General features: G+C 57.0%; 1 protein-coding gene across 11 annotated transcripts in view; it reads right to left on the bottom strand.

The window, feature by feature from the left end:
• Nucleotides 1–19,029, bottom strand: part of KDM4B (lysine demethylase 4B) — a 183,955-nt gene that overhangs the window by 74,330 nt on the left and 90,596 nt on the right. For 4 of the 11 annotated variants that reach the window (XM_024237090.3, XM_054539405.2, XM_054539406.2 and 1 more), the window contains 2 exons: nucleotides 9,140–9,189; nucleotides 3,532–3,635 (listed from right to left, as the gene is read on the bottom strand). In XM_024237090.3, coding sequence (XP_024092858.3) covers nucleotides 3,532–3,635; nucleotides 9,140–9,189 — 154 coding nt within the window. Of the gene's footprint in view, nucleotides 1–1,790; nucleotides 2,037–2,779; nucleotides 2,902–3,402; nucleotides 3,636–9,139; nucleotides 9,190–19,029 lie in introns of those variants that run through there. The other 7 variants (XR_010138546.1, XM_063719859.1, XM_063719860.1 and 4 more) reach the window with 6 other exon arrangements.

Genomic DNA, 19,029 nt, shown 5'->3' with positions numbered 1-19,029 from the left:
GGACACATGCCTGTTGTCTTCCGCCTGGCGCGCATTTCTGAGATTTGTTCCCACTGTCATGTGCACCAGGAGACCGCTCCTTTTCATTCCTAAACAGTACTCGGTCGTGCGTGGATCTATGGTTATTTATCTATCTATCCTCCTGTTGATGGACGTGCGGGCTGTTTCCAGTTTGGGGCTCTCGTGAAGAAAACTGCTAAGAACACTTATGTACCAATCTTTCTGGAGACATATGTTTTCATTTCTCCTGAGTAAATATGCACAGAGTGGCATCGCTGGGGTACAGGGTACATGCTTCCGTTTCCAAGAAACTGCTGAACGGTTTTCCACAGCCATGGCACTGCCCTGCATCCATCCCGGCTGGGAGCAGCGTGCGGCTGCGCCCTCCTCACTGGCATCTGGTGATGGTGTTCTGATATGGCCATCCTGGGGCTGGCGGTGTCTCCCAGCTGGCTGCCTCTCTCTGACTTCTACCGACGCTAGGCACCGAACCATGGCTTTCGTTCCTGCAGCTCCTTCGTAATGCGTCTGCTCAAGCCTCTCACCCCGAATTCATCGGGGCATTTGTTTTCTTATCTTTGATTTGTAGGAGTTCTCAGGCCTGCTGATCATTACATATTCCCCCAGAAAGATGAGCAGAGATCGCTGGATACACTGAAGTCACCAACAAGCCATCAGAACTGATGAGGCTTTCAGAAGCCAGCCACGGTGTCAGACATCAATCAAAACTGACACAGCTTGGAAAAACACCAGTCCTTAAGAACACTATGATATTTTTCTCTTCAAATAATTAATTGCACCAATCAAGGGAAGTCAGTGTGCATTAAGTTATATTTTTAAATTCCCATTCAAGTGACAGCCATGTGCAGCAGAACGAGCACGCGGCAGAAAATAGGAGTGGGGGGAGCACACGTGGCCCCAGGGCCTGGCCCCCGCCGTGCAGGACGTGGGGTCCCCAGGACCTGGCCCTCACTGTGCAGGACGTGGGGTTCTCTGGGCCAGCTTCTCCCCACTACGCTGGGAGCTCCGTTAAATGAGAGGCAAATAAAATTAAGGTTTGGGGCTTTTTAAAAAAAAACATAATTACTGGGCCGGGCATGGTTGCTCACACCTGTAATCCCAGCATTTTGGGAGGCCAAGACAAGAGAACCGCTTATGCCCAGGAGCTTGAGACCAGCCTGGACAACAGAGTGAGACCCCATCTCTAGGAAAAAAAAAAAAAAAAAAAGTTCAGAAAGTAAAGTAAATGCCATTACTACTGATTCCTTTATCCTATTTGAGCCGGCTTCAGAAAGCCTTCTCCCTGCCACCTGCTCCAAGGCCAAGTGGCGGCGCCGTCTCTCCCCTGGAGAACCAGGCCTGCAGGCACGCGCCAGGCAGACGCCAGACTCAGAGCCCTCGGGGATCCAGCTGGGCCCCCAGAATGCCAAGATCGAATGGGGGTGATGGCAGCAGAGAGCCAAGCTCTCACGGTGTAAGGACCTCACTCCCCCAGCCCTCCTGTGAACCAAGGCCTAGAACAGAAAATGCACTCGGTTAGGACAAGAAGATTATGTTCCTGCGAGGAAACCTGCATCCTGGCGGCTTCATTCCACGCTCATGGTGTCTGTCCCCTGTGTCACTGCTGTCAACATTATCCAACAATCAATTAGAAGGCGTTGGGATGATGAATAGGCTTTGCGGCAAAGTCATCAGTGGTGACAGGACGCAGCCCCAGACACCAGGCACGGAGAAAGCCCGGAACTCGGTTTCCTCTGCGAGCTCTTGCAGAATAAATGAGGGAGTCAATGGCAGATTACAGAAATACACACTTTTAATTATTAAAAAGCTCTGCTATTGATCGGCTTTTTCACCTAGAAGTAAATACCATTACAAAGATTTATAAGGGGAGTGTGGGGAGTCACTCGTTTGAAGGCTGCCAGGAATTCAGATGAGGGGACCCACGCCGCTCTCTGGAAGGGACGTTCATCTCGAGCCCGCGGCGTCTGAGGGGCTGAGGGACGGTCCCCAGGCTGGGCGGCACAGGGTGCTGCTTGCTGCAGTGGGACAGGGGCCTTCACTGTGGCAGCCTTTGGAGAAACCGGCGCCCGGCTCCGGCAACCAGCTGGGGGTGTGGGGGAGCGCAGCCGTCCTGCCTGGAGACCGCCTGCTACCATGCACGGTGCCAGCAGCCACTCTGGGGCTGGTGGTGAGCCACCTTTGGCTCAGGTTCAGGAACTTTACAAACAAACTGCAGTGCGATACAGACGCTGACCCAGGAGTCCAGGCCACTCACCGCCTGCCCACCCCTTCGATGGGCACCCCCCTCCAGGAAGCACCACTTTGGAGAAGGTTTTAGACAAACCAGCCAGAAAATCAGTACTTCTCACTTCCCTGAGCAATGCCGTGATCTGTCTGGTTTTGTTGGTAATGAATGATGTTCCAACCAGAAGACAGGGGAGAAGAGGAAAGGCCGGAAACCCGCACTTCTCCGAGCGAGATCTGCACTGTCTGATGAATGCCCGCGGCGGCTGGGAGGCGGCCTTTCGGTTGCAGCCCCACCAGGAAGAGCGGATCCCTGATGTGTGAGCTGATGCTTTGGCGGTTTGATTGAAATGTCACAAGCAATTTCCGGGTGGCTGACACTCAGGGCCTCACCACAGAGCACGCTCCCGAGCCTGCACATCACTCTTCCCGTGGAACCTCATGAGCTGGGCTGCCCAGCTGCTCCCCACTCCTACCCAGCACTCGGGGCTGTGGCCCAGACCTGCCTTGCAGGTTCTTGGCACGTGCCTCTCACCTGGACACAGCTGGGGACACAGGCCTAGACTCTCCCGTGGACAAAGGCTTCTCCATGGGGAAGGAACTGCCTCGAGTGGGTGCAGTTGCTGAGCTGGACCCTGAGCACAGCCTGCTCTGCTCCTGGGACACCAAACCCCAGCTGTCCATCAAACCAGGTGTAGGGAGGCCCCACCCCCCGGCCTCAGGTCTCCTCCATCACAGCCTCCACCAGCAGCCCCTGAAGCAGTGAACTGAATGAGTTCACAGTCTTCACGGTACAGGAGAGCCCGAAATGTCATTTCTAAACAGGCAGTTCTCTCCACGGCCGGGTGACATGGGCCGTGGAGGTGCCTGAGACTTAGGGTGTGGCCTGGGGCGGTAGGAACCAGGTTCCCACCTTGCACGGGGCGAGGGGCCCTGCCCTCTGTTTCTTTGGCGGCTTCCTGCCAGGTCAGCAGAGGCTGCCCCTGCCCTTCCACCCCTGCAGCCCCTGCAGAGGGGCCTCTGATGGCCACAGCCAGGAGGAAGTTTGGTTTGGTTTGGGAGGGGAGGTTAACACCCCACCAGATTCAAGCTCTGCCATCTTCTCTCCCCCGTGGAAGCGCTGGAGGCTAACTGCTGAGCCACACGGCCCTCCTCTGGCTTGCTAATCACTGCTCTAGAAACTTCTCCAGGGTTAAACAGCTTATCTCCTGGGGTATCTGTGGCCACCTGGGCTTGGTCCCAGTACCCACTCCACCCATAGGCATGCAGGCCCCGCCCCGTACGCACCCGGCTGAAGGGGATCCCGTATTTCTTCAGGATGATGGGCGAGATGAGGGTCATCTTATGCCGCAGGAAGGCGTCGCAGCCCTGAGAGCTCCCGGGGAAGAAGCCTAGGGCGGAAAAGACAGACATCGGTCTCCCGGGCCACAGGCGGCCGGGGTCAGCGAGGATGCTGCCCTCTGGGCAGGCTGGCTCTTTCCTCCCATGGAGAGCGGGCGTGTGGGAGCACAGAGCACAGCCAGATCTGCCCTTGGTTCTCAGGGCCCCAGTGCCTGCAGGTCGGGGGGAAAGAGATGCGCAGGAGCCGCCCCACAGTGCCCTGCTGTGAGCTCTGCAGGTGGCAGACAGTGGTGACACCCTCTGGCCTCTGCGCAGTGACCACGTGAGCAGATGCCTGGACTCGTCTCTGCCCAGCGGCGGGGGCAGCCAAGAGCCTCCTCACCAGGGGAAGGACCAGGGTTACTTGTGTGACAAGGTGCCCACCCATGGCATACACTTGGGTCCCTCACAGGGCACGGCTATGCAGAGACTTCCCCTCCGACCTCCCCCCAGACAAAATCCACCATACCACATCCCACACAGTCGCTCGGTCAACGAGAGAGCATGATCCTGGGGAGAGGACGCGGTGTGGCCACTCTCGTCACTCGGTCAACGAGAGAGCACGACCCTGGGGAAAGGACGCAGTGTGGCCGCTCTCCTCTCGGAGCTGTTGTTCTAGAACCAGACCAGCCAGGGACGGTGGGGAGTGAGCAGTGCTGCCACCCCCTTGGGCACCTGCCTTCAAGGCCATGAATGAGACTGTGCACCTGCCCCACACACAGCACCGCGGGTGTCCTCACTGTCACTGCACAGGTGAGGAAATCGAGGCCCAGGCCACCAACCGACTCACCCTCGGCCCCAGCACCGCCAGGAAGTGGCAGAGTGGGTCTGACCCCGGGCTGTGGTCGGAGCTCACGACCTCTTCCTGTTGGGCTGTGCTCAGCGTGGCGGGCTGCGTGCACATGTGTAGGGCTGTCTGTCTAGGAGTGCGCTCTGCAGCTGACTTAAAGCAGCGCCTGGGAAGCAGGCACTCACACCAGCGGCTCGGCGCCTTCCCAAACCTCACAGCCAGGCTGGGCGCGGCAGCTCACACCGGGAATCTCAGCACTTTGGGAGGCCGAGGCAGGTGGATGGATCTCTTGAGGCCAAGAGTTGGAGACCAGCCTGGCCAAGATCACAAGACCCCATCTCTACAAAAATAAAAATAAAAATAAAAAATAAACCAAGCTTCCTAACTAGCACAGTTCAGGAATGTTTCCAAATCACAAGGTGAAGACCTGTGCATTTGGGGGGTAAAATAAGGATGCCCCGGCTTCCCGGCAGCAGCTGCTGAGGCCCACGCCCCTCAGTGTGCAACACAATCCCTGTGCCAAAGGGACTTCCCTGAAGCAGCCGGGCCCCAGGAAGCAACACCGGGGGAGCCAGACCGGCCCAAGCCAGGAACGGCAGTTCAGGGAGGGGACTCACCGCCTCATCTCGGGCACTTCCTGCTCCACCACCCACTCTGCAAGTGGCAACGGGCAGGAGGCCGGCCCAGGAAGCAGGAGGACGGGGGTCAGGTGTGGACCAGGAGGGGCGCGCCCGGGTGAAGCCCAGCTCCAGCACAGACTGCGGAGCCTAGGACCTGCTCCCCACCAGGGCTGCTGGCTCTCCCTGGGCTGCACCTGCGTCCCCTGCCCTGTGACGGTAGAGAGGTACTGCCATGTGGACGACAGAGGTGTGGGGTGTCATGCCTGCAGCAGGCAGGAAGCCCACAGGCGTCCACCTCCTGCCAGGACTGACCAACATCCTCGGCCAGCCTGAGGGCCCTTCTAGAAGCCTGCACAGACCTCAAGCGCCTCCAGGACGGGACACACACCCAGTGGGTCATTGGTGGAAGGCGGCACAGCTGTGTGCGAGAGCACCAGCACACGGAGGCCCAGGAACACGGGGAGGCGGGAGAGCGGGGCCACGGTGCTTCTGCCGACACCCAGCCGCACAGACATCACGGTGAGGTTTTGCAAAGTACAGGGGTTTGCCGAATCCAGCAACTTTTCTCTGCACTAAAAGCATTTCAATTAGAATTATGACTGCCTGCCACCCGGCCCGCCGGCCTCTCCGCAGTTCCTCTTTTTAATGCACAGTTTAAGTGGCTCTCATTAAAGCTCTAACAAAGGCGCACATTTTAAGTGATTAGCACCAATAAGGCGCCAGCACATTAATGCTCTCTCCATAGGCTCCACAACTCTCCCGGCGAGCCCATTTGGAGCACAGCTATTCATTTTCCATATTAATCGCACACCCCTTCCACCGTCCCAATGATGGAGCACATCACCTCCCCCAAAAAGAGTCTGGGAGGGGCACCTAGGAACACAAGGGGGGTCGGGTCGGCTTTCCCCAGCAGTGCCCCATCCTGCCCCCAGCTGCCTTACAGAGGGGAGGGCAGGGCCCTGAGCCAGAGGCCACAGGGGACTCAAGGTGTTTCCACGCAGCCGCAGGCATCTGACACATCCCACCACCTTTCTGACCCTCCTCGGGGTTCACAGCCAGGCTGGCTCCCAGAATTCTAGAAGCTGCTCTGCCCTGCTGAGGAGTGACTAGGGTCTCACTCTGTCACCCAGGCTGAAGTGCAGAGGCTCCATCACAGCTCACTGCAGCCTCGACTTCCCAGGCTCACGCTATCCTCCCGCCTCAGCTTCCTGAGTAGCTGAGACTACAGATGTGCGCCACCACGCCCAGCTAATTTTTACAGAGACACAGTCTCATTATGTTCCTGAGGCTGGTCTTGAACTCCTGGGCTCCAGCGATCCTCTGACGTCAGCCTCTCAAAGCACTGGGATTCCAGGTGTGAGCCACTGCACCTGGCCAGAGTCCATATTTTCTAAGAACCCCTGTGAAAGCACCACCGAGAACTAATTCGTCCCTGGCTCCCCCTCACCCAGCCCAGGCACTGAGCCCTCTGCACACCTAGAAACCAAACCAGCCCTCCAGGTGCCTGGCCTGGCCTCAGGGTAGAACTGGTCACATTCCAGGGAGAGAGGATGTGGCAATGCTTGGGGACGGGGTGGCCTCGCCAGATCCTGCCTGTGGCCTCTCCAGCAGGCTCCTGTCAACCTCTGCTTTTCTAATGCAAAAGTCGCACTGGGTGAGAAGGGAGGGAACAGTGACTAACTGTAGTCTCCGTTAAATATGGAGGGGGAGAAGTGGCTGGCAAGGATGGGGTGGCCCTCTCCATCCGGGCACCAGAGAGCACCAGGAGGGGCCCGCCCGGGTGAAGCCCGGCTCCAGTACAGACTGCGGAGCCTAGAGCCTGCTCCCCACCAGGGCTGCTGGCTCTCCCCAGGCTGCGCCTGCATCCCCTGCCCCATGGCAGTAGAGAGGTACTGCCGTGTGGACGACAGAGGTGTGGGGTGTCATGCCTGCAGCAGACAAGGAGCCCACAGGTGCTCCCTGACTGCTCAGTAAGGTTTTCTTCTGTAGCTTTCTAAGTGTGGCTGGCTGAATAATGGAACTCCAAGGCACCCACATGCTAACCCCTGGGACCTGTGAGTGTGGCACCTTCCATGCTGAAATGGACTTTGCAGATGGGATTGAGTTAAGGATCTTGAGGTGGGGGAGCACCCTGGCTATCTGGGTGGTCCGATGTCATTCCGCGGGTCCTCAGAACAGCGAGGCAGAGGGACTGTTGGTTACAGCAGAGGAAAGTGAGACCAGAGACAGAGGCTGGAGTGATGCGGCCCAAGTCAAGGGATGCGGGTGGCCTCTAGACGCTGGAAAAGGCGGGAAATGGATTCTCCCCTGGTGCCTCCAGACGGAACTGGCCCTGCCTGCACCAGGGTTTTAGCCCCTTAACATGCATTTTAGACTCCTGATCTCCAGAACTGTGAGAGAATAAATGTGTGTTGTTTTCAGCCATTAATTCTGTGGTCATTTGTTACAGGAGCCTCAGGACGCTAATACAACACGGGGGATGTTTCTTTAGCTTATGTCTTCAAATTTGTTTTGGAAATTGGTATTAAAAAAATACAATGGAAGAAATGCTTTAATCTGGCTTTTCTTTCACAGCTTTAGTATGTAAGTGAGCTGGACCTTTGCTACAGCCTGTCTGTGACTGCAGAATTTCTACTATCAGAAGCGCGCTCCTAAGACCAGGGTTCACCTGTGCGTAAGGACAGGGTCCAGGTTTCCAATAGAAACACTCAAAAATACCAAGAGCAAAGCCCTCAGTCCAGAAGCCAGGAGAGCACATGCCAGGAGAGCACATGCCAGGAGAGGGCCCAGCCCACTCCCCAAGGACTCGCTTCCCCTCCGTCCCCGCCACCGAATCTGCCGCGCTTGGGCAACATTTCCTGCACAGCCACGTGACTCCTGGCATGGTCTCTGGGACAGGAGACCCTTATTTCCCTAGAAAGACTGACAGTTCCCATCTCCAAAGCCAAAAGCCCATGGGAAGGGGGAAGAGAGCGTGTGGCAGGCATCCTTTGGCTCGAAGGTTTGGAAGGGACAGAGGACAGCAACCAGGCAGTCCCGGAAGCCTGTACTGAGGCTGGGCGAGAGCTCCTGGAAAAGCTGTGGCTGTCGCTTGCTGAGACGCCCGATGCTGTCCTTGAAGGGCGGGGTGCTCGGACAGGGCCCTCTCAACGCTGTCAGGGGAACAACGGGCCCTCACTGACCCTCACCCCTCACGCACCCCAAGCTGTCCACCTGCCAACCCGGAGGAGCCAGCTCTTGAGCAGCTGGGAATGGACCAGCGGGAGGGGAGGAACTGCTTTAGCCAGCTGTGTCTTTTCATGACTTTCCAGGCACTTAGGAGCAGTGAGGTGTCATGAAACTTGCACCCCTGTTGTGCTGTGATGCTGATGCTGACACAGGGACCCTGCCCAAGTGCCTCAGGGCTGGGTGGTCAGGAGAGCTCAGGGTGGCCCCACCCCGGGTGTCTCCAGCTGTCTGACTTGTTTCCAAGTATCCCACAACCTGATCCCACAACCTGAGGATCCGGCACTCCCTCAGGCACATGCTGGGACCCTCTATGACAAACCCCTTCTTTCCCAAGAGTCCCCAGGGAGCACATGAACGCGAGCTGGTGGCATCACCAGTGAGGACATTTGCCAAAGGTGTCCAGGTTGGTCCCAGCAGAACAAGGGCAAACGCCGCGCGGCCACCATGTCTGCTCCCCCGCAGGTGAGCGGACTGCGGGCTGAACTGTCTCCTTTCCTAGGCTTTCTGAGAATTAGCAAGGGCACAGTGTGGGGTCAGGTGACGGGAGGAAAATGAACACAGGCTGCCCTCCCTGAGCCCTGGCAGCCTTTGACCAGGCCCAAGAAGTTTGTGCTAAGAAAACTGGAAAACAGGAGCATCTGGGCGTTCTGTGCGAATTTCACAAGAGACAAACTGCACGGCAGAAGGGCGTGGATCTGACCACGAGGGTGGGAGGGAACGGAAAAAATCACACAGTGATGGCTCAAAGAATGTCACCACTCCCCAAAACCCAAACCCAGACCGCAGCAGAGCCCAGGGGACGCCAGCTGCTCTTCCCCGCCCACAGGCCCCTCCCACCTGGTCCCAGGTCCCCGGGGCCCTCAGGGCAGGCACCTACCGATGGCCAGCCGCTCCAGGCGCTTGCCGTGCTCTGGCGGGATGGCATACCTGCGAGAGAAGGGAGGCACGTCAGAGGCAAGATTGGTGGCAGCCACGCATGGGGGTATCCCTGGTGGGACCAGCCTTGGGGAGACGCAGACAGTGCCCAGGGCAGAAGCAAAGTGCAGTCGTGGTCAGGGCTGTGTGGAGGGGATGGCCGGGGGCGGGGGCTTTCAGGATGGAATCCGTAAGGAAGCGAGGTGGGGCGGGTGGAGGAGCGGGGAGTGAGGACCATGGCTCGGTGGCTTGTGACACATTCAGAAAGCCAGGAGTGGGGATGCTCCCGGTTAAGTGGCACTCCACCTCGAGGAGGCTGAAAAGGCAAAAAACAAAAGTACTGGATTGGAACTGCAGGTGGCGAGGGGACCCTGGGGGGGCTGAGTCTGGAACAGGAAGCATCTGGGGCCCCTGGAGCTGCCAGCCCGCTCTCCAGGCCCACGTCACGGTCTCCAGGCCCACGTCACCCGTTTCCTGGCACTGGGAGCCAACAGGGAAAAAGCAGCTTTGGAAATGAGAAAAGCTGCATTTGTCACCGACTTTGTAAGTTTTATTTTTACACATTTTACATTTGAAAGATCACCAAGGCTCCATCATGAATAAGAAAGACGTAAGATGAAAGTGTGCAAACAGACGAAGCGAAGTGGGGATGACATCCCGCTCATGCTGTACCGGAAGCTGGAGACCTGCGATGCTGGGACTCTCTTCCCATCAGAGAGGGTGGGCACCAGGAGCTGCAGCCTTGAGGGGGAGCAAGAAGCCCCAATGCCAATGGGGACACCACCCAGCCTGCTCCCAAGGCCTCCGGCAAAACAAAAACCTCAATTTCCAAGCGAAGGGGACGAGGACAGGGCCTCAGGGACTTGAGGGCACACAGCTGAGTGCCAGCTGAGGGTGGTCAAGTCCCATCCTCGATCCCCGCTCTAGAGTAACAAGGCCAACAGCTCCCATTCTAGAACAGTCACACAGATGAGAGGACACATGATGTGGTCTCTCCCCCAGACCCTCCCAGGGCAGAAGCAAGACAAGGAAAAGCTCAGAGGGCTGCTCCACTACAGCCCCTTCCAACTGAAAGGCCACTTTGTTTTTTAATGAAATAAAGAAGCTGGGCGTGGTGGCTCACGCCTGTCATCCCAGCACTTTGGGAGGCCGAGGCGGGCGGATCACCCAAGGTCAGGAGTTCAAGACCAGCCTAGCCAACATGGTGAAACCCCTCCTCTACCAAAAATACAAAATACCAGCTACTCAGGAGGCTGTAATCCCAGCTACTCGGGAGGCTGAGGCAAGAGAATCGTTTGAACCTGGGAGGCAAAAGCTGCAGTGAGCCAAGATGGTGCCACTGTACTCCAGCCTGGGTGAGAGAGTGAGACTCTGTCTCAAAACAAACAAACAAAAAGGCCGGGTGCAGTGGCTCACATCTAATCCCAGCACTTTGGGAGGCCGAGGCGGGTGGATCACGAGGTCAGGAGTTTGAGACCAGCCTGACCAACATGGTGAAACCCCGCCTCTACGAAAAATACAAAAATTAGCCAGTCGTGGTGGCAGGCGCTTGTAATCCCAGCTACTTAGGTGGCTGAGGCAGGAGAATTGCTTGAATCCAGGAGGCGGAGGTTGCAACGAGCCGAGATTGCGCCACGCCACTCCAGCCTGGGCAACAGAGCAAGACTCTGTCTCAAAAAAATTTAAAAAAATAAAAATAAAAATAAATAAGGAGGGGGCAGGAGCCAGAGAAGAGGCGAACATCACGGAGCCTCTAATCTAACAGGACACAAATAATTAATTTCTGGGCATGCTCCCAGGGTCCCCGGCCGAGGCGACGCAGCACCTTCAACTCTGTCATCCTCAGAGTCTTCCACTGTCTGAACAGAGGTGCGTTCCTCTTTTTTAAATGGGCTTTTATCATTTACATAAAGATGAGAAAAGTTAATCCCAAGCCAAAGCACCTTTGTGGGATTAAAGACCCCTCCGCACAGGGAATGAAACACTCTGCTCCTTCTGGGAAGATGCTGAGGACGGGAAGGAACTAATTTATGGCTCCAAGGCCGCGATGATTAATGCCGTATCCCCAGCCTACAATGCTGCTCCACTTAATTACTGCCTGTAATTGGGAGTTGTAAAGATAAGATTAATTGAATCTGGCGAATGTTAAAAGTTTAATACATTGGAACGTGGCTCTGGCGTTATCAGAAAGCACAGACTGCGGGACGCAGGCCCAGCGTTCAGAGGAGCGGCCCCCAGAGAAATCACAAAGGACTCTTGGACAAGAGGCCGGACAGCCACGGAGACTTCTGGGCTCCGCCACCGCCAGCGCCCAACAGCGAGCTGCACCTCCTGCCACCCGGAACAACCCAGCGATGGCCTCGGGGACCAGAAGACCTGATGCTGGCAGACCTGCCTCCCAGCCACCCCCAAGGACACAGACGGAAGAAAAACCTCAGTTTCCAAGAGAAAGTGCCAGGACAGGGCTTTAAGGACACACAGAACTGAGTGAGGCTGGAGGCGCCACGCTCCGTCCACACGGGGCTGAAAGCACGCTCACGTTCGCTTAGGGGAGCAACCCCAGGACGGGGGACTAGAAGGTAGCCTCGGGGCCTGCTTCTCACACCAAGGCTCTCTGGGTGTCCTGAAAAGCCCAGTCCAAAGGACGGGGTTGCGACAGCACTGGTGGGCAGGCCATGGAGCTGGCGGATTGAAGCAGATGCACGGCAGAGACCTACAGTCACCACAGGAGAAGAGACTCAGGGAGACTTCGGGCCTCCCAGAAGGGCGTCTCAGCAGGGTCCTCCGCCCAGGCCCCCAAAGAGCGAAGAATGCACGGCCCCCTCCTCATAGTCCCTGCTCGGGGCCATGCTGGGGCATCCCTGACATTTAGCCTTGGCTCTGGAGGAAAAAAAAAAAAAAAAAAAGGCAAAAGCAGCTATTTGGTTTGGAAATGTTTGTTCACTAAAGCTCGAGGCAGGGAGAGCATCTGTCTGGCTATTAGTGAGCAATTTCTCGGGGCTGTAAAACCAAGTCAGGTTTATTGGCCACTGACACGGAGAGGCAGTTTGTCTCACTCCCTGGGAGCTCGGTCCCCATCACAAGGTCAAACTTCACGGCCAAAATCAATCAGCTTTGCCTGCCTGCGACCCTAGGAGGTCTCTTTCTGGACACGACAGCCCTGTGTGCCCGGGTGGCACGGGGCTCTTGCATGCTTTCTGGACAGACGGCTGCCCAGGCCCTCTGGCTCCTGTGCAGGGGCCACTGGTCCCCAACCGGGCCTGCTCCCAGCCTTCCTCCTCCGTCCAGCTCTGAGATGCTACCGGCTCCATGTCCTGCACAGGCCCTGCCCACAAGCCCCCTCCGTCCCCTCCCTCCCCCATGCCAGCACCACCTCTTGCTGACACAAAGGCCCCCACACCAGCCTCTCTGTCCTCTGACTCTGTCAACCTCCCAGGGACCCCGCAAGGGCTGACCATCTCTCACCCTCTAGAGCCCTGGAGTCCAGGTCATTGTACGCGTCCCTCCCTTCTAGCATCTTCAGAGCAAGTCCCCAGGACTGGGGCTGTGTGTGGCTGGCCCTCTGCAGCCATCAGCTCTCCCTAAGCCAGGGGCAGGGTGCGGAGGGTCTGCGGCCCAGCGCACAGGGATTGCTGGAAGAAGCTGCAGAGGTCAAGACAAAGGAAACAGGAAGAGCGACTCCTGGAACCTGGTGGGTCTGTGCAAGGCAGAACAGGCCACGGGGCTTCAGAGGGCAGAGTCAGAAATGTTAAAGGAGTGGGGAGACTTAGCTCAGTGCAACAAGGACTCTTCCAGCAAGCTAAGCTCTCCGAGCACGGAGCAGGTGCCCTGGGGTGTGTCTGGGCGAGGGCTGAAGACAGCGTCGTTGAGGAGGCTGCCATGGGAGCCTTCGGGAGGGAGGGGTGGCCTGCACAGGTCCCTCAGGTGCACCCACCGCAGGCCCCTGGCCTTGCCTGGAGGAATGTGGTTCTAAATCAGGGCGAATGCAATTAGGAGGTCTGAGGACTCGCATCGGCCGGGACGCAGGACGCGGGACCCAGGACCCAGGCATCGCCACTCCTCTGCACCACTGTCCACAGCACCCGCTGCGGGGTCTCCATCTCCGTGTTCTCAAAGCCCTGCCTGTCTGCCCCCCGTACCCACTCCCTCTGTTCTGGAATGCTGTACACAAGTCCTTCTGGAAAAGAGTAAACCACAAAGTCAGAAACTCGGCTCCGCATCTTCAGCCCGGGCTCTGGAGCCATATACCTGGTAGCCACCCTTGGTGTCCGGTGCTGGCCGCAGAAGGCTCCACAAGCTCCATGAAAGCCACACGTGGTGGTGACCAGGAGGTCAAGAAACAAACCCAGGCATCGGACGCCCTTTCGGAAAGTCAGTCATGTGCAAGCCAAAGCAGCGTGGGTGAGAAAAGAAAACAATGCGAGACACAAGCACTAGGACGTGGCCCCTCTGGAGTTGGGGACACAAGACACATGGGGTCACATGATGGTTAACAAACAAAATGATGGTCCAGCAGTGTACCAGCTCCTAGGCCCATGGGGAGACACATGTGAGGCGGCACGGTGACCCATCAATGAGGATACGAGATCCGGAAGGAAGGACACCCCGGCGCAGGGGCAGTGGGTGGGCAGCCCCTAGACCCTCTACCTTCCCAGCTTCTCTTTTACACTTTGAAGTGTTTTGAGTAGTGAATGTCACCAACCTTACACTTTACTGCCACCCAAGAAAGGCAAAGCTAAAAGCCTCAAAGCCACCCACAGGGCAAGAGCGGGGGCCGGGCCACCTCTCGAGGGGCTGGGACCCAGAAGCAGAGAGCAACTGAGGCTGAGCCCTGCGACCTGACACATGAGTCTGACCGGTGTCCATAGACACTGGTCACACGGGAGGTCAGGACTGCAGCAAGGACTGGGCCCGACGTGGGCAGCAACAAGCCGCATGTCCCCGTTTCAGCGCCGAGGCCAGAGGGTGGGGACGCCCCACCAGGCTCAGCCAGCGAGCTGAGACCAGGCCTGAGTCCGGGCTGGCGGCAGAGCTGCCCAAGGGATGCTGCGAGGCCCCGACAGCCTTGCTTCTTCTGCTTGCGCAATTCCCCAGGGGCTCCTGGCGACGGGTGGGTGAAGCTTTGCCATGGGCCCCAGAAGCCCCTGGCCGTGCAGAGGAGGGGATGGATGGTGGGCAGCTCATGAGCCAGAGCCGGAGCTGAAGCCAGAGCCAGGGAATCAAAGCAAAGGCGTTCTCTGCAGGCAGGCGCTCCCCTCCAGCCAGGGAACGGGCCACTGTCATCTCGCTGTCACGCCGGCCCGGGAAAGAGTCTTCCGTCCGCTGCAGAGGATGCTATTAATAGTGTAATTTCTTGGTGTTTTGTTTATTCCCCCGGAATGGCTTGATGGATGTGAATAATTATCAGACTATAAAAGCCAGCAAATGTGCTATTTTCTATCGCTCTAAATCATCAAACAAATAAAGTGTGAAACAGCATTTTTGAATATAATTTTCCCCTCTAATGGCTTAGAATTATTATCAAAAACAATGAAAATAAATAAGCAAATGCCTTTGAGTTAAAAATTAAATGAGTGTGTCAGGAAAGGGAACACAGGCCGTCCTGGGCAGCCAGGACCTGCCAGGGAGCCCTTAGCTACGATGATGGTGAGCAGACGGGCTTGGGGTCACACGGCCCTGGCCACCCCTGGGCACCATCCCACGGGGCCCCAGCCTGAGGCAGGCCCACATCTGGCTCCATGAAAGCGTGGCCTCCACTGGTCTCTGCAAAGCAGGCACTGTGGCCCCTCCTGGGCTGGGTGACGCTGTGCAGTGGGGTTGCCTGCTTCGCCTGTGGGCCCTGCCTGCCTGGCTGACGCCCCATCACCCCCAGGGACCCCGCCTGCCACGGCCGAAGCACACCACACCTGACCTCGGAACCTGAGGCGGAGGAGGTGGGGGTCCAATATCCTGCCCCCTCACAGCCTCTGCCTCTCCCAGCCATGGGCAGGCAATGCCAGCAGGGCCGCTGCCTCTCAGACCAGGCAGAAAACCCAAGATCAGGGCAAAGTCTCTGGATGAGGGGTGTGATGCTGGCGACGGCCACACATGTCCCCACCACACCTGCCGGCTGCCCCAGACTCCCTACCTGGGCAGCACTTCCACAGCGACCAGGTGACTCCCGGCGCCCTCTCCCTCCTACTGCAAGCGGAATGGGCTCCTTGGAGGCTCTCGAGCCAGGACTCTGTGGCCCTCACCTCTGGCAGTGGCCCCTGCCTGGCACCATCTTGCTTGGTCCCTGTGGATGGCTCTGAACCGGGAGACGGGACATCATAGTGTAGGGTTTTTTTAAGATTCGTGTAGCTTTCTCCCAGGTGACAGTGGCACTTGGAATCCATTCCATGGCCCAGCCTGACAGCTCCTGCCAGCGGAAGCTCTCGGCAATTAGGTGCCGGGGATGAAAACACTCTCCCTACCTGCCCCCAGCCCCTGCCACCAAGGAATGTGTGCCAAGAGCAGGGGTCCGACCAAGAGCACTTCAGAGATGTCGGCGCAGCCCAACGCGTGCTGGAGGGTGAGGAAGTTAATTTCACAGTGTCTGCACAGGCCTGGGCAGACGGGCCTTCGCCATTTAATGCGCCATCATCGCAGACACAGAACCAGGGAGGCAGAGCCCGTGCACGTCACGCTGGAAGTACCCGAGACCAGGTGTCAGGCTGGACAGAGGCCACCTGGCAGAGTGAGCCGCCCACGCAAGCCCAGGAGGGCCACAGCAGATCCAAATGCCAGCGGCGCCCCCAGGACCCCAAGTTGCAGGCAGAACGGAAAAGCCATGGTGACCGCCACCCTCGCAACAAAGCCCTGTGGTGGCCCTGGCCTGCGACCCAGCAAGACGGCTCTGGCACACTGCCCTGTGGCTGGCACAGGCTGGGAAGGAGAGCAAGCCGGCTACAGGGTAGGCTTCCTGCGAGACCCAACAGAGAGCTGCTGTCTCGGCCCCACACCCACGCGAGCCCCTCAGCCGACATGCAGTCCCGGAGCCAGCTAAAGACGAGCCAGGCCAGGGTGGCTCCTCTGCTCTGCTCCTCAGAGCCTCACGGTGACCGGGCCAGGGACACACAGGTCTGTGTGGTGGCCACTGTGCTGCGCCGTGTCAACTCCGTCCACGGAAATGGCCAAGTTCTCTGAGCGCCTTCTATGTATGCTATGGAAACTACACCACAAACAAAGCTGTTCACAGGAAACTGAGGACCTATTCACCGCACTGAGGACACAAGGACCAGCGAGCCACGGTCCCTGCCTGAGTTGCCAGGCTCAGTGCCACAGACGCACTTGGCTCTTCAGCGTGTCTTCAGTGCTGTGGAGTCCAGGGTGTCCACCAAGTTAACACAGGCCCCACCAGAAACCCTGAAGAGACCAAGTCACAGATGTCCTCTCTGGAAAAGGCACCAGCCCAGGTGGTTTTAATGAATCCTACCCGATGACCTTCATCTAAAGGGACAGTGCCCATGTACACACATGGTTGGCAAGCAGTAGGGAAGATCTGATGTTACTGAGCTCGTTTTCTGAATCTGGCATATATTCCAAATGGATGAATGAATGAACGAATGGGAAACCCTATCACCAACAAAGAACACGCAAGAAAATGATAAGCCAGTCCCACATGGATGTAAAAATCCTAAATACAGTATTAGTGAGTCAAGCATAGTAGGCTATTGCAAGACCAAGAAGAGTTTATCTCCAAGGTTGCAAAGACATTCCAAAAATTAATATCTATCAAAAATTCCAAAGCATTTGGTACAAAAATTCTCAGGCAACCAGGACTAGCAGGGACTCTCCACGTATCACCTTCATGGCGAGGCAGGAGAGGACACAATCTGCCCATCATCACAGCACACGTCACACTGCACTAGAGACACTAGCCAATGTGATATATCAAGAAAAAGACAAAGGGTTTACCAAGCAGAAGGGATAAGACAAACTTCTTAAAATCATAATATAAACGTCTAAGCAAGGCGTGATGGTGCGTGCCTGTGTTCCCAGCTCCTCAGGATGCTGAGGCAGGAGGATCACTTGAGTCCAGGAGGCTGAGGCTGCAGTGAGCCATGACTGCACCACTGCACTCCAGCCTAGGCAACAGAGGGAAACCCTGTCTCTAAACAACAACAACAACAACAACAACAAAACAGTTTAATTATAACATAAGTTTCTACTTAGGAAATCTAAGCAAACAAACTGGTAAAACTATAGAATTAAACACAGCCCAGCAAGGTGGCAGAATTTTTAATTAAAAAAAAAAAAATCAACAAAAAGAGGGTTTCCTCTACAGCAGAAAGAACATTAACAGAACACTCTAAACCCACTAGGGTAAACCTGTCCCTCGTCTAGGGTGGAGCAGGAATTCTCACCACAAACAAGGCCACACACAGACCTGGTAGTGCACTTGCCTGCTGTACTCACAGGCTCTGACCTGGGAAGCCGGCGCCCACCTGGGTAAAACCCCTCTACACCCCTGCAACAGCGCATGGGGACGGACGGGAGGAAGTGCAGGTGCCAGAGCTCACCGCGTAGTCGCCAGCAGCAGGAAAGGCATGCTACCGACAGCCACCCCAGGAGGACGGGTCGCCCAGGACAGGCGGCCGCCCGACAGGTCAGTCTGGCGAGATAAAGATGTTAGAAAAAACACCTGCACAGGCAAGGGAGTGGATCCACAGGCCAGGATACACACACAGCCCGGGAACTGCCAAGAGCACTGAGGTCCCGCATCCCGGCTGAGAGAGAGGGAGAGGAGCTGTCACCAACCGCAGCCTGCTGGGGGGCAGAGATCACAGGGGACTGGACAGAGGGCGGGAAGAGGGGGAGTGAGACCCTTTCGCAAAGACTCACAGGAGAAACGGGAGTCCCAGAGCAGGTGCAGGCCCCATGGGGAAGGCTCCAGCCCTGGCATTCTGCGGGGCCAGCCCTGCTCCCCCAGACGCCAGCGCTGCAGAAATGGAGCCAGGCCTGGGCTGCACGGCTCCTCCCAAGGCAACGACAGAACTCCTCCAATGTCTGATGGAAAGCTACCCTATTTCTTCCTTCTTCTTTTTTTTTTTTTTTAAGAGACAGGGTCTTTGCTGCAGCCTCAAATTCCCAGGCTCAAGCAATACTCCCTCCTCAGCGTCCCGTGTAGCTAAAAGATGACAGGTGTGCGCCACTACACCCAGCTAATTTTTTCTTTTTTTGTAGAGATGGGGTCTCGCAATGTTGCCCAGGCTGGTCTCGAGCTCCAATGGCTGGCTCAAGCAATCCTCCGGCCTCAGCTGCCCAAAGCTCTGGAATTACAGGCATCAGCCAACCTGCCTGTTTCTACTGGAAAAATCTTCTTTCATGGAGCCTCGTCCTAGGGAAAGGCCACCTCCCTCATTTGTCCCCAGCACAGGGGCCCCCTTATGTGGCAGATACTAACACTTGCTCAGGAGATAGGATCTGCCAGGGAGCAGGGTGGCTTGTTCCCAGGAAACAGCCTTATTGACTGCAGTGGCTTTATCTTTAATGGATCGTTTTACGGGACAAGAAATGATGGAATTTGGTATCTTAAACCAGCGGTGTCAATGATTTCAAATAATGATGTTTTTATTGAGACACACAGGAGACCAACAGAGTCCTGGGAGCCTCGGCTCAGGGAAGATGGGGAGCCTGGGATGGGGAGAGCCGCCCACAAGAATGCCAGACAAAGCGGAGCTGCAGGCGGAGGAGACAGAGCTCTCGGCTCTCCAAGGGCCAGCCAGAAGACCGCATTCCTGGCACGGTGGCCGTGGATGGCCCGCCCTGCTCTCCCGGGCCACGAGGTGTCATCACACTGGCCCTCAGGAACCTGGGCTGGGTCAGCAC

Source organism: Pongo abelii, chromosome 20 (assembly GCF_028885655.2).
Source record: "Pongo abelii isolate AG06213 chromosome 20, NHGRI_mPonAbe1-v2.0_pri, whole genome shotgun sequence".
NCBI lineage: Eukaryota > Metazoa > Chordata > Mammalia > Primates > Hominidae > Pongo > Pongo abelii.
Note: the sequence above shows the minus strand (reverse complement) of the source record. Positions and strands in the feature narration are given on the sequence as shown.